The sequence below is a fragment of the Biomphalaria glabrata genome, chromosome 9 (genome assembly GCF_947242115.1).
Source record: "Biomphalaria glabrata chromosome 9, xgBioGlab47.1, whole genome shotgun sequence".
Lineage (NCBI taxonomy): Eukaryota > Metazoa > Mollusca > Gastropoda > Planorbidae > Biomphalaria > Biomphalaria glabrata.
The window spans coordinates 30171585-30186329 of record NC_074719.1 but is presented as its reverse complement, the minus strand read 5'-3'; the positions used below and the strand labels follow the sequence as shown (position 1 = coordinate 30186329).

General features: G+C 38.9%; 2 protein-coding genes across 5 annotated transcripts in view; one reads left to right on the top strand and one right to left on the bottom strand.

Annotated features, from left to right (window-relative positions):
* The first annotated feature begins 7874 nt into the window (after positions 1-7874).
* The window catches only part of LOC106064682 (band 7 protein AGAP004871-like), a 98602-nt gene continuing 91731 nt past the window's right edge, over positions 7875-14745 (top strand). For 2 of the 4 annotated variants that reach the window (XM_056040456.1, XM_056040455.1), the window contains exon 1: positions 8156-8367. The gene's annotated coding sequence lies outside the window, so the exon portion shown is untranslated. The other 2 variants (XM_056040458.1, XM_056040457.1) reach the window with 2 other exon arrangements.
* LOC106069309 (uncharacterized) lies at positions 12945-13580 on the bottom strand. The gene has a single exon (XM_013228932.2). It carries the CDS (start codon positions 13578-13580, stop codon positions 12945-12947), a length of 636 nt encoding a protein of 211 aa, XP_013084386.2.

Here is a 14745-nt window from a genome sequence, read left to right as displayed (position 1 = left end):
TTGAATTTTGGAATTTTTATGGGCGCTCCTGAGTACCTGACATTAGTTAGGGAAAAGTAAAGGAGGTTGGTTGTTGTGCTTGCTACATAATGCCCTCGTTAACCTTGGATCACAGAAATAGATGACCTTTACATAGCTAGCAAGGTCTAAAAGCTTTACTTTACTTTACAAAGCGAATGTTATTGATAGGGATGTAATGGCCATTTCTATTAATTATATTCATTAACGATGATTTATTTTTGTATACATAGTAACCTTTGGAAAATGGCCCCTGTCTTTACTATTCGGCATGTGTGGTAATGCGAGTTCTTTTAAAGTGTGGGTTCGTTATAATTATGCTAATGTTTCTTGGAGCTCTATCGTCAAAGAGTAAACACTATTCCAATAGTAATACGAACGTTTATTTATACAAGTTTAAGTTTACAATCAGTCTTTTTAGTTACACCATATCTTACTTCCGACTCTACACACTGTTCTTCCAATCCTAGCTCCTACAGGCTATTTGTCAACAAATACACCCACGTGACGAACTGTCCAGTCATCCAACTACTACATTTACAAAATAAAATTTACTGTTTAATATGCATATAAGTGGAACGTAATTTAAAACAACAATTAAAAAGTGGTTCCCGACAAAATAGCGCGAGCATAACAGCGCCGACAAAATAGCGCACATATAGGTATTAAAACCGTAATTTGAATTATAATATGTGTAGGCCTATGTGTTGTAATAACTTTAACTTGTAATATTTTAGGCCGAAGTTCAGCCCGACAGTCACACCATACACATCCAGTTTTTCATAAAATAATAAACGATCTGTATGATGATTTAAATAAATAAACAGGGGTCAAGATAATCCTTTGAGAATATCTACCAAGGACAACAATAAGGCTACCCAATATCAGATCCAAGGAGAAATTCAAGAGCTGAACAGAATATAGCCTGCTTCAGTCTAACAACATGGCGTGAATGCACCGGACGAACTAAGACAATTTACGTCATAAAAAATTCTGACGAAGCAACAAGGAGAGATCACCTACTATGCAAGAAAATAAAATAGCGCGAATGACGTCATCATCTATTGATGAAATCGGCACTATTAAAATGTGAACATATTTAGTATGCAACTAAATAATTAGTTGCGACAGGGGGTATATTCTTTTCTCATGAAGGGTGTGTTTCATTGCTTGTGAGAGAAGGGACGTTTTTTTAGGCCTACAATCCAAATTGACACTTCTTAAGTTGGATATCTATGTGATGTGACATAGACGGACAGGAAATAGCATAATTAATGTTTGAATAGGTCAGTCACTACCTGAGATGCATTTGGCGATATAAGCAATGTGATCGCCACTTTAACTAATCTTGACACACTAAAGTTTTGCCAATGTTTGATCAAAAAGGGATGCCGCAGATTAACAAGCTATAGCACACATGTGTAGGCCTAACACACATCATCATTATACCTAACACTTGAAAAGAGTCACCACATTTCAAAATTATATTTTGTATGCAAGTTACGCATTTTAAGCATTGTTGAAAAAGGAGAATGAGATAAAATTTTAAAATATTCTCTTTATCTGCAAATACGATATGGCATACTTTTAGATCTATTAATATTGAAGATGATAGAGACCTCAACAAAAATGCTGCCCAAGACCTTCACTTACTAAACTCCGTTACTTTAATATAAGTATGCGCTATTTTGTCTGGAAATTTCGCGCTATTTTGTCGGGTCACCAATAAAGTTTACTTTAAAAAAAATAAATAATTAATAAGTATTTTTATATTATCGCGTGAGCTTCACTATCCCGTGTCTGCTGGATCGTTGGGGCACCACACAAGATCTGCCAACCTTCTTTCTCTATTCTTCTCTGTCATTTGCCTGTGACAGAATTTCATTTTGATATTCTTTATGAAAATATTGAAACCTGCCTTTTTACCTGCCCGGGTGGACCACTTCGGGGCCGATTTTGAGATTGTTTCCACACAAACCGTCTTTGAAACCTTGTATTTTTCAAAAGGAGAAAAATGTCATGTCATCATTTAGGAAAAATAATGTAATATAAAAAATATATATCAAAATATAAATCAAACATCTGTCCCACAAAATAAATATATCATATTCGTTTATATTCAAGTAAGTAAATGCCAAAATTTAATATACGGTACTTTTACAAAGCTTATATATATTTATTTATTTATTTAAATCATCATACACATCGTTTATTATTTTATGACAAACTGGATGTGTATGGTGTGACTGTCGGGCTGAACTTCGGCCTGTATGTCTTATAAAATGTATGTACACGTTATTTCTCCCACACCCAATCTCGGATCAAGCTGAAATTTTGCACAATTTACATGCCAACACAAAAAAAAAAAAAATCAGTAAAAAAAAAAATTAACCAATTAGTTATTTTTTTTTTTTTGTTTTGTATCTCGAACAAGGGAAAAAAATGTTCCCTGTACCGATAAAGTAGTAAACGTTAAATCAGTCCCCATAAGTGTTTGAAGAAACATAACTATCAAACCTATTTTCATAATCAGCTCCCAGGAACACTGGTTACCGTTACTAAGCTCGAGGAGGCCTTAGTTCTTGAGTTCGAATTCAGGTTGCTCGCTTATTTTATGTTATAAATACATTTAAAAAGTGATGACCCAGATGTAACCTTTTCTCCCCCCCCCCCCCCCACTCCTTTCTATCTGGTCCAGACAAATGATAGGCTCATAGTGTAGTGAGACAGCTAAAAGCATGAAATTACTTTTAAAAAACAAAAAAACAATTGGTAACAAGAAAAAATATAAAAAAATCTTTTTTTTTTTTTAAAAAAAAAAGCTTATCTATGAGGAAGAACTCTACACATATAACAATATAACTCAATAATGAAGTTATTTCCCTTTTTCAATACCAAACAAAAGCGACTATGGATCATCTCATGGAAAAGAGGTTAATGCCTGGTATTTACTATGGTCGGAGTAATGTCGCCCACACAGCAGTTCTCCTTTCTTCATGCAGCTGATGTATGGGTTATGTTTCGTTGACGTCCAACGTCGGGAAGGCGGCCGAACGCATGGTCAATAGAGGGCTCACATGGTTTCTAGAAACGAAGGGTCTCATTGCTCCTGAACAGGGCGGGTTCAGGAGGCAATGAAATGCGATCGATCAAGTGACGTTATTCATGCAGAAAGTGGCGGATGGCTTCCAGTGGGGCAACACAAATCGACCTGGTCAGTCGACGCTAGCGGTATTTATCGATCTCAAGCAGGCCTACGACAGAGTATGGAGGCCCGGCTTGTTGTTGAAACTGATGAACTTAGGTGTCGGTTCATATATGCTTAGGTGGATCCAAAATTTCCTCATGGAAAGAACGGTACAGACTCGTATTGGTAAGCACTTGTCGAGGAAACTTCCACTCGAGCAGGGGGTGCCGCAGGGATCGGCACTCAGCTGTACTCTATTTTTGGTCTTTATCAACGACTTGCCGGCTCTTTTGAAATGTCAGAAGCTGTTGTTTGCAGATGATATCGTGTTGTGGGAGTCAGGGAGAGATCGTCAACAGCTCATTGGCACTCTCCAGCAGGCATTAACAACTTTATCCTGCTACGCCAGAATGTGGAACCTTGAGGTAAACCACTCGAAGTCGGTTTACTCTTGATTTACGCTGGGCCGTGATATATTGAAGGAACCTGTCGAGCTTAGAATGGATGGCAAGATTCTGGAATGGGATAAAAAGCCAAAGTACCTTGGAGTTATTCTCGATCAGAAACTGACTATGTGCGATCATATTCAACAGGTGAAGGAAACAGCTTCCGAGAAGCTAAACATCGTAAAGAAACTAGCTGGAACGAAGTGGGGAGCGAGAGCTGATGTGCTGAGAGGACTGTACATGGGTGCATTACGCTCTCACTTGGACTACAGTCTTCCTGTTCAGGTCTGGGCTTCGCAAACGACTCTAGCAAGCCTAGATGCTGTTCAGAACCAAGCCTTAAGACTAATCTGTGGAACCTTTAGGACAACGCCAATTGCCGCTGGTGAGGTTATGGCAAACATCCCACCGTTGAAATTGCGCAGAGAGCGAGCCGTCATACTAGCTCACGAGAGATATATGCAGCTGGAAGATGGATGCCCACTCAGAAGTCTGGTCGACAACTGGGAGGGCAGGAGACGCCTCAAAAACCGGCCCTGCTTCATGCATGTGGCACGCGGGTTGGTCAGAGAGGCGAATCTGCCGGTGGAGCGGGCTGCTCTTTCCCCGTCCGGTTCTATCTTCCCGATGGAGGCTCTCGGCATGCCGACGATACGGAAGAGCCTTCTCGACCCAGTGGTGACGAAGCAGAGTCCCACCACACGGCTACTACAAGCAGCCAGAGAGACTATCGCATCATATCCAGCCGGAGTAACCACCATCTACACAGACGGTTCTGTGCAGACGCTCGAGGGAACTGTGAAAGCTGGGTACGGGGCGGTAGTTCGACTCTCTGGCAATCCCGAAAGTGACGAGCTCAGTGGATCCTGTCAGCAGAAAAGCAGCCTCGAGGCTGAACTCGAAGCAATGTTCCAAGCACTGGACTGGGTGGCTACGATGGTACGTAACGGGACTGCGTCAGCGAACGACATAGTCCTTTTCACGGACTCGGTGGCTGCACTGGAGGCCATAGAACGGCTGGATGAAGGTGCTAGAAGCGTTTGGGACGTCCTAACGGTCGGAGGGCGTCTCCTACGATTCAACGTGAACGTTACTTTGCAATGGGTGCCCGCCCATTGTGGGGTGGTCAGCCACGATTTGGCTGATCAGCTCGCGAAAACCGCGTCCGCAACGGCGCTCGAACATGATGAACCTTGCTCTTATCAAAGTGTACGATCCCTAGTCAACCAGCGCATGTTGACACTTTGGCACGACGGCTGGGATTCTTCGGACAAGGGGCGTGAGCTTTATCGGGCAATGAGGAGACCAGACAGAAGGGATGCATGGTGGCAATTGAATCGTGCGGAACAGGCAGTCCTAGCCCAGTTCCGGGTCGGCCATTGTCCAATTGGTGCTTACCTCGGACGATGGAAGGAGAATTACGACACACGGTGTCGCCATTGCATGGAAGACGATGAAACAATAGACCACATTCTTTATGAATGCAGAGTTCTGCACGAAGGACGATAGGGACAAGGCTTAGATAGAGAGAATACTGGTTCATGTACGACACAGAGGCTGTCCTTGTACGGGGACAAGGCAACCTTAAGACTCACTGCTCGCTTCCTCTCACGTGCTCTAAGGGAGTAATTCTCAGCATGTTGTTCGTTGTCAATGGGGTTTCTGACTCGATGTATGGGTTAGGGTTGGAAAGGAATGGCAAGTGCCGATATAGTTCAACTTGATCCGAGAAAGTGGTGTGGAAGAAATAGCATGTAAAATTATCTAAGGAGACCAAACCCCACATAATTGTAGATACTGGAACTCCGGATCTTATTCCTCATCGATTATATATATATCGGAATTCAGTGACTGATTTTTTGCTTTGATTTTGTTTATTTTAGCTGAGATTTTAATACTAAACCATCAATTGCCCCAGCACAGCCAAGGGTTTTTTAGTTTAAAACCCCTTACCAGGGGGTTTTGAGTTTAAAACCCTTCCAGGGGGTTTTGAGTTTAAAACCCTTCCAGTGGGTTTTGATATTAAAACCCCCTATCAGGTGGTTTTGAGTTTAAAACCCCATACCAGGGGTTTTGCAGTTAAATCCCCCTCTTCTATAAAATAAAATTTTAAAAAATGCAAACGACAATCCCCAAATTCCAAGAGCACAGTTAAGGAAGATTTTGATTTTAAAAGCCCCTCCAAAATTTACGATAAACCCCCTCTCCACTCGCGCCTACCTGACCTGCTCACATTTTTTGGTAGCACGAGTGGGGTGGACCTATTCTTACTGCTCAACATTAAATTTTATTACAGTAGGCAGATGTTTGCGCTACTGGGTGGGCTCAATCTGTGACGACACCAGTCTACGACCAAGGGGCTAGAGTCACCTAAGTAACCAGACATACTAACCTAAACTAAATGAAAGCAAGATAACGAAACTTTAGTTTAGGATAAATAAACAAAACGAAACTTTATTTACATATACAAAAATAAATCAATAATAAAATATAATATATATACACTAACCACTACAACTAACTAAAACCCTCTAAATCTACGCCACTACAAACACCAACAAACTAACCAAACCAACTATCTAACACACACTGATCAAAACAACTATCTAACTAAAGAGAACTACAACTACCACACTAGACCTAGATCTACACAAACACACTACAATAAACTAGTCTAGATCTACAAAATTCTACTACTACAACCAACCCATAACTATAACCAAAATAAGATCACCTTAGTCTTAGTACCTTACTATTAGCATTCCCTAAGAACAGAAACAGACTATAACTTATAACTAAGTTTACTAAGGCGATAATAAAGAAACAAAATAACACTAGTCTAGATCTACAGCAACAATAACAATACTAGATCTATCAATAGCTGTTTATAGCAGAAACAAAATTAGAAAATAACACTAGATTCCCTAGAATTAGAATAGATCTACAACAGCAGTTATAGCAGCAATATTAGATACAGTAGCATGTATTTCAGCAGTAATATTCATCAGAAACACAGCAGTAACAATAGCAAACTTACAGGCCGTCCCAGGTACAGAATAATAAAATAATTAGACGACAGACCACAAAGATCTTCAGCTGTCACACAGACAGATATGGTACTGACCACTGGTCAAATGTACACTCAACTGTTTTAAGACAGCATGTAGTACATCACTTTTATACTATCCCGCACTAACCTATATAAATATGCGGAAGTACAACTATAAAATCTGACACTAACCTATAAAAATAAAATATATAAAAATAGATCTAACCTATACAACAAAAATACATATAAAACTAGCTCAGGGAGCGCAAGCTCACATATAGGTTTTGCTCTAGTATTTATTGCAAGTGGTAGAGGTTAACCACAAAACTCGATGGCTACTCTCATGTAATTTGGTGATTGTAGCTTCTCTTTTTATTGGAATGGGGGGTGTTTAACTTTAACGCCCCCCCCCCCTTTGAATACGCTTATTGAATTTGTTGTCTGTAGTTTTCATTTAGTTTTTTTTTATTGGAGAGGTTTTAACCTCAAACCTCTCTAGGGCTAAGCTCATGTAATGCAGTAGCTGTAACTTTGCTTTTTTTTTAACCTCAAAACTCTCTTCGCTACATTTTGGAATTTAGTGACTGTATTTCTCATTTAGGTTTTTAGTGTTTGGGGGAGGAGTTAAACTCAACCCCTCCCCCTATGACTACGCTCATTTGCTTTAGTTTTTTTTTTTATTGAAGAGGAGGGATTTAACCTCAAAACCCTCTGGAGGGTGATTTTAAACTCAAAACCCTCTGGAAGGGGGGGGGTGAGTTTACCCCCCCCCCCCTTTTCAAGCTGCGCTCATAGAGTTCGTTGACTTGTGTGGTTTGCTCGGCAACTCTGCGACAAGTGATGGTTTAACATTAAAATCTCCTATCCACTAAAACAAAAATTAAAGAAAACTTTACAGTCATAAATTCCCCCTCCGTAGGGGTGTTGCATTAGGAGGGGTTGGACCACAAATACCCCCTGGCTAAGCCCATGTATTTGACATATCATGACATAGGCATATCACTAGGTTCTCAGGGCTCGCTAACAGTACCACGAAAAAAGAAGAACTGGCAGACAGAAAAAGCGATGAGAAGACGATATAAAAGAATAAACCGGCCTGTTATTGAAAGACAAAGAGGAATAGAGAAAGACGCTTGACAGATCATAAGTGGTGCTACGGATTGGTGGAGGGAAAGTTAAATAGTTGTGCTCTGACATAGACATTCGTCACAGCTGGTAGACATTAAAATATTAGAGGAAGGCCTACTTAATACATTATTAAACGTGGAAATAGAAATAATAAGAAAGGTTAATGTTCTACTTTAAATATAGAAATATAGATCGATTTTGACATTTTCTTTCTATCATTGCAAGCGTATTTTTCAAAGAAGTGATTCGGTATTGATTAAACATGAACATCGCTTAGCAACATCGGTAAACAGTTGACTAGAGATCCAAGCAAGCATAACTGTAAGCTATTTAAATAATGTTATTATTATTGAATGGAATAAAATATTGTACGAAATAAAACAACGAATGTTAAAGTTGGCTTAACATTTTGTTTCTCAATTTAAAAGTTAATAATAATTAAAAAAAAAAAGAAACTGCCGTACCTTACGAGATAAGCTAACATAGTGCCGACCATTTTAATTCATTCAATTGGATAAGTAAGATTTCTAAACTTTAAGGTACGTTTAATAGACATACTACCCATATTGTCGTATATCACTCATCTAATAACTATTTTGTTTAGATTGCTGATTTAATAATTTTGTTTAGAAATAGTGTCATATATCCGTTAACTAATAATGTTGTTTAGATAGCTAATTTATTGTGTTTATTAAGAACACAAATCTATTGTCCGATATTACTGATCTATACATTTTTTTTTAGATCACTGATTTATGGATTGTGTATAAAGCACTTTTATCTATTGCCATTTATCAAGGATATAACAATTTTGTTTAAATTACTCATTTATGTGTCTAGAACACTTAATCTATTGATGTATATCTAATAATTTTGTGTAGATCGCTGATGCTGATTTATTCTATTGTAAATGCTGAAACAGTACTTATGTTAGAATTTACCTAATAGTCTTATAGTATAGACATGCCCATTATGGCACAGCACTAGTGGATCCAGAGCTTTTGAAAGGGTGGGGGGCGATTTTTTTCTAAACCCTAACCCTAACGCCTAAAAAACTTAGCCCTATGTGTAAACGCATGGGCCGGTCTGGTCGCGACCAAAGAAAAAAATTGTTTCTATGCAGACAACTTTTTAAAAAAAAGTGACAGCAGCAAGACACAGATGCCCGAACACGTTTTCTTGTGTTTTTTTTTAATTTATTACAATTAATTCTTTTTGAAATTCAACAAGAATATCAAAAAAATTACACTATACACTGTACGTATTATCATTTGCAAAACGTTAGATAGTACTTTCTGCTATGCACGAGCGGCATTGACTTCAACACTACTTTGATGTCTTCGAGGTTTTCCTAATCATTTTGCTGGTCGGCATGGAGTTTGATGGTTAACGAAAAAGAGCGATGAGAGTTAGAAAGTTAGAAAACATTGATAGAACGCAGCAAAAAAAAATAAAATAAATAAATAGGTAAAAAAAGGGGCGACAATAGGCCTACTTCATAGAAATTCAGTTAAACACATACACACTGCGCATACCACCCAACTTATTAGCAGATCAATATGGCTATAAAGTTCTACTTTCTGCGATTTGAAAAGAAAAAGTAATTTTCTTCATTTATAACGACATAAATCTAAAAATACTACACTTAAGGCTTACAAAAAAATTATTTAATTTAAAAAAAATCTAGATCTAAATGAATTTTTATACTATTATAATTAAATGCCAAACATATGCTTAGTATGAAGTTATTAATGATGAAAATTCTTATAATAATTACAATAATTTATATAGCGCTGTCACAGGAGATTAGATTTATATTTTAAATTATGGATCATGGTATATTCATATACAAATCGAGTTTTTGAAAATGTACTAAGACGAAGCAAAGCTTTTCACATTAAGTAAGTGCCTCTCTAACAGTTCTGCTTTCTCTTATCTTTAAATGGAATGGGTTGCCTGAGTCAGCCAGGAAAACCAATGATTTAACATATTTTAAGTCACAGATCAACATGCATGACTAGATTGACACATGAAATGCGTAGGACCTACGTCTTATTTTTTGAAGAAACGTCTGTAATCTAGAAGTAATACCAAAAAGCTTCAAACTCATTGAGGCTGTTATAGTTGTTTAAAGTTTTCAGACTACATACATACATTATGTAATCCTACGCAAGCATACATCCAGTTTTCGATGCTTTATCAAACTTTATATATTTTGAAGAGAATTAGATTTCATCATCATCATCATTCCTTTGGGTTCCTCATGGAACATAGGGCCTCAACAAAACACGCCACTCTCCACGGTCTCTTGCTAATTTTTTGATGGTTTTCCTGCTCTTTTCGGTTCTCTCGGCTTCCTCTAGTGTACTGTGTCGCCATGTTCTTTTTTATCTTCCTCTACGTCTTGTTCCTTGGGGGTTCCACTCTAAGGCCTACCTAGCTCTGTTACTGGTATCTTTTCTAAGGGTGTGACCAATCCATCTCCACTTCCTCTCTAAGATCTGCACCTCTATAGTTTTCTGCCCACTCATCTCCCACAGTTTGGTGTTTTCCACTTTGTCGTACCAGTGTATTTTTAGGATATTTCTCAGGCATCTGTTGATGAAGGTCTGTACTTTTGTTTGTTGTCGCATCAGTTAGTACATTCTCCATGTTTCAGACCCATACAGTAGGACATATATTTTGAAGAGAATTAGGCTTACACCTATAATATGACACATGGGCATAGCCGGGAGGGGAGGAGATCAAACCATCACTTGCCTCAAACCTCATTGTCTGAAAGGGAAACTTTACTACTTCCCCAGTGCAGCCAACTTAAGCAAACTACAGTCACCAAATTTCATGAGCGTAGCAAAAAGGGGTTTTGAGATTACCCTCCCCCCTCCAATACAATCAACTAGCTACTTGTCCTTCCGGGTTCTTGAAGGAAAGTAGCCATTGGAGGGCCGCATGGTCTGTTCTCAAATTAAATCTTTGTCCATAGAGATACTTGTGACAATGTTTAATGGAGTCCACCACAGCTAGCAACGTCTAGTCACACAATAATTTCGTTCAGCTTTTGACAAACTTCGGCTAAAGTAGGCTACCACTCTCTCGCTACCGTCCACTTCCTGTGATAAAACAGCACCGATCCCTGTATTGCTAGCATCCGTGTCAAGTTGAAACACAATACCTGGTAGAGGATAAGACAACATTGGTGATGAGACGAGAGCATCTTTCAATCTTTCAAAAGCTTCTTGGCAATCTGGCGTCCAATGAAATTGCGTCTTTCTCTCAATCAATTGGTGAAGGGCTCTAGCGATAGTGGAAAAACTGGGTACAAAGCGTCTGTAGTAGCTGCAAAGACCCAAGACGCTTCTAAGCTCATGAAGATTAGTAGGTGTAGGCCAGTGCTTGACGACTTCCGTTTTTTCTGGATCCGTGCTTACCCGTCTTTGGATACAATATGTCCCAGATATTTAACTTTCCTCTTAAAGAATGAGCACTTAGTTTCATTCCCGCACTTCGAATACGCTGCATCACTTCCCTCAAGTTATGTATGTGTTCATCAAATGTCTTTCCGAAGACTATAATGTCATCTAGGTAAACCAGGCAAACATTCCAATTTAAGCCCCTCAAAACTTGTTCCATCAGTCTCTCAAAAGTTGCCGGTGCATAACCGTAAATTGCCATAGTCCGTTTCCAGTGGAGAAAGCTGTTTTCTGTTTATCATCAGGGTGTAGACCTACTTGCCAGTAGCCGTTTTTTAGATCACTGGTTGAAAATATATGAGCCCCAGAAAGAGTGTCTAATGTGTCATCGATATCTGGCAGTGGATAGCTGTCTTTTTGTGTGACGTTATTTAAAGCCCTGTAGTCAACGCGAAAACGCGGAGAGCCATCTTTTTTTTGAACTAGAACAACAGGCGAGCACCATGGGCCTTTAGACGGCTCTATAATTCCTTGTTCCTTCATTTGTTCCAACATGTGAGCGGCCTCTTGTTGCTTTGCTAATGGTAGTGGCCGTGGTGTTTGACGGATTGGTCTAGTGTTACCTGTATCTATCATATGGGTTACCATATTAGTCCGGCCACGTTCATTTTCACTGTCTGTCGCGAAAAGACTATGGATCATTTCAAAGAAACGAAATGAATGCCTGGGCATTAACATTGGTCGGAACATGTCACCCACACATCAGTTCCTCCCTCTCCACACAACTGATCTATCCCAAGGAACTCAAACGTAATAGAACATTCAAAATTCAGAAAATTAAAAAATTCTAAAACTAAGAAATGAAATAAAGATAGATCCTATTTATTGACCTAACCTATACACACTTGAAATACACCCAAGCACGAGAATACGTAGTATAATCGTACCATAAAATGATAACTTGTCAGAGTTACAAAAATAGACAGTCAAATTGTATGCAAATAATAATAATAATAATAATAATCTTTATTATCCGTAAGGAAATTTGTCTTACAATTTGTGCATTACTAAACAAAAAACATTATAACTATAAGAAACCAAAGTGTACATTCACACCAGACTCACTCATAATTTACATGTGACAAAGTTTGTACCAGATTGTTCTTATTTAATGATTTGATTGCCAGGGGAACAAAAGAGTGTTTGTGTCTGTTTGTCTTTGCTATCGGTGTCTTGTATCTCTTTTGTGATGGTAAAATCACAAAATCTTGACACAAAGGGTGATTCTTTATCTCAAGGATCTTGTTAGCTTTTTTATAGATGTTTGTCTCAAACAACTGCCCAAATGGGGTTTGTTTTTTGCCAATGATTTTGCCAGCAGCATTGAGGATTCTATTAAGTTTATTCCTATTTTTAATGCTCAGATTGCCATACCAGGCAAATGCCATGTGAAAACTTCTACAGTAGCTTATACCCAGCCATACGTTGACAATATTGATGCCAGACATCAGTTAAGTTGGACTTGTCTCGCTGGCAGCCTTGATTCTTACATTCACATCAACCAATCAGTTAAGTTGGACTTGTCTCGCTGGCAGCCTTGATTCTTACATTCACATCGACCAAACAGTTAAGTTGGACTTATCTCGCTGGCAGCCTTGATTCTTACATTCACATCAACCAATCCTGTTCTCAGTGTATTCCTGTTGTCACAGGAAGTAATGTAACATTAGGATAGTGTCAGTCAATAGACGCATGGTGTCAGTCAATAGACGCATAGTGTCATTCAGTAGACGCATGGTGTCAGTCAATAGACGCATGGTGTCAGTCAGTAGACGCATGGTGTCAGTCAATAGACGCATGGTGTCAGTCAATAGACGCATGGTGTCAGTCAGTAGACGCATGGTGTCAGTCAGTAGACGCATGGTGTCAGTCAATAGATGTATGGTGTCAGTCAATAGACGCATGGTGTCAGTCAATAGACGTATGGTGTCAGTCAATAGACGTATGGTGTCAGTCAATAGATGTATGGTGTCAGTCAGTAGACGCATGGTGTCAGTCAGTAGACGCATGGTGTCAGTCAGTAGACGCATGGTGTCAGTCAATAGACGTATGGTGTCAGTCAATAGATGTATGGTGTCAGTCAGTAGACGCATGGTGTCAGTCAATAGACGTATGGTGTCAGTCAGTAGACGCATGGTGTCAGTCAATAGACGCATGGTGTCAGTCAATAGATGTATGGTGTCAGTCAGTAGACGCATGGTGTCAGTCAATAGACGTATGGTGTCAGTCAATAGACGTATGGTGTCAGTCAGTAGACGCATGGTGTCAGTCAATAGACGCATGGTGTCAGTCAATAGACGTATGGTGCTACCCCTCCACTGAATTGTTCTTAGCAATTTGTCTTTTACACTTGAAAAGAGCAGATGTCATCCGTAAGTTTGACAATGTTGTGGCCATGAGACGTCCAGGTGTGATATAAGAGAGCGGCCACCTAGTGACAAAACCTGGAAGCTAAGCTCCTCCTACAAATCTCCCAATTGTGTAAATCCTGCATATATTGTTATAACACGATTAGGAATTAGGCGCGAAAAGTTATTTGTTTCATAAAAAGGGAAATGTTTCGACAATGACGCGACTTGTAAAAGTAAGACTAGGATTTGAGGAAGAATAGCAAAAAATAAACAGACTACTTCTGAAGGCTTTAGAGGAGGGATTTTCAGCTTGTGAGTCGCTACCCCCTTGTGGGTCGAATGGCGATTTGCCAGGGGTCGCCTAAGTCCATCATAAATATTGACTTATTTTGCTGTAAATTTTGAGGTGTAAAGCTTGACATTGGAAGTTACTTTTTTTAAAATTATAATTCAATTACATAAATCTGGATCAAGTGTTTGCAGGCTAATCCCAAGTAGCGCCTTCTTCGTCCATAAATATAATTGTGCAAAACATGAGTTATCCTGCCAGTTATAAAGTGTAAGTAAAGAAGACAAAAACAACAACTAGAAGCCTTACAAATGATGTAAAAGAACGTAGCCACAGATATATACACTATTTTATGTAGTGTTGTTATATCCATTTGGCACCTCTACTTTATGGCATGGTGTCGGCTGCCTCACCCGGCCCTACCCTAGGTATGTTACTGATGCTAGATGAGATCTAGACTTCTGACACACATTTGTGTATCTTATCTTATCTTATATAATACAGACGTTACTTAAAAAAAGAAGATGATTACGTCCTACGCGTCATGCATTTAGTCATACATATTAACCAATGACTTAAATTCTGCCAAGTCACTGGTTTTCCTGGCTTCCTCAGGCAACCCATTCCATGCTCTAATAGCACTAAGGAAGAAGGAGTATTTGTACAAATTTGTCCTAGCATATGGGACGAGGAATGTGCCTTTATCTTTGTGTCTTTCAGAGTATTTTATTAAATTTTGTTTTTGTATTTGAAGATTATGGTTCAGTGTTTTATGTATAATTGCTACTTTACTTTTGACCCTTCTGT

What these genes read in the sequence shown, in the direction of transcription:
- LOC106069309 (XM_013228932.2), bottom strand. Translation starts at nt 13,580, where the DNA reads ATGCGTCTATTGACTGACACCATGCGTCTACTGACTGACACCATACGT.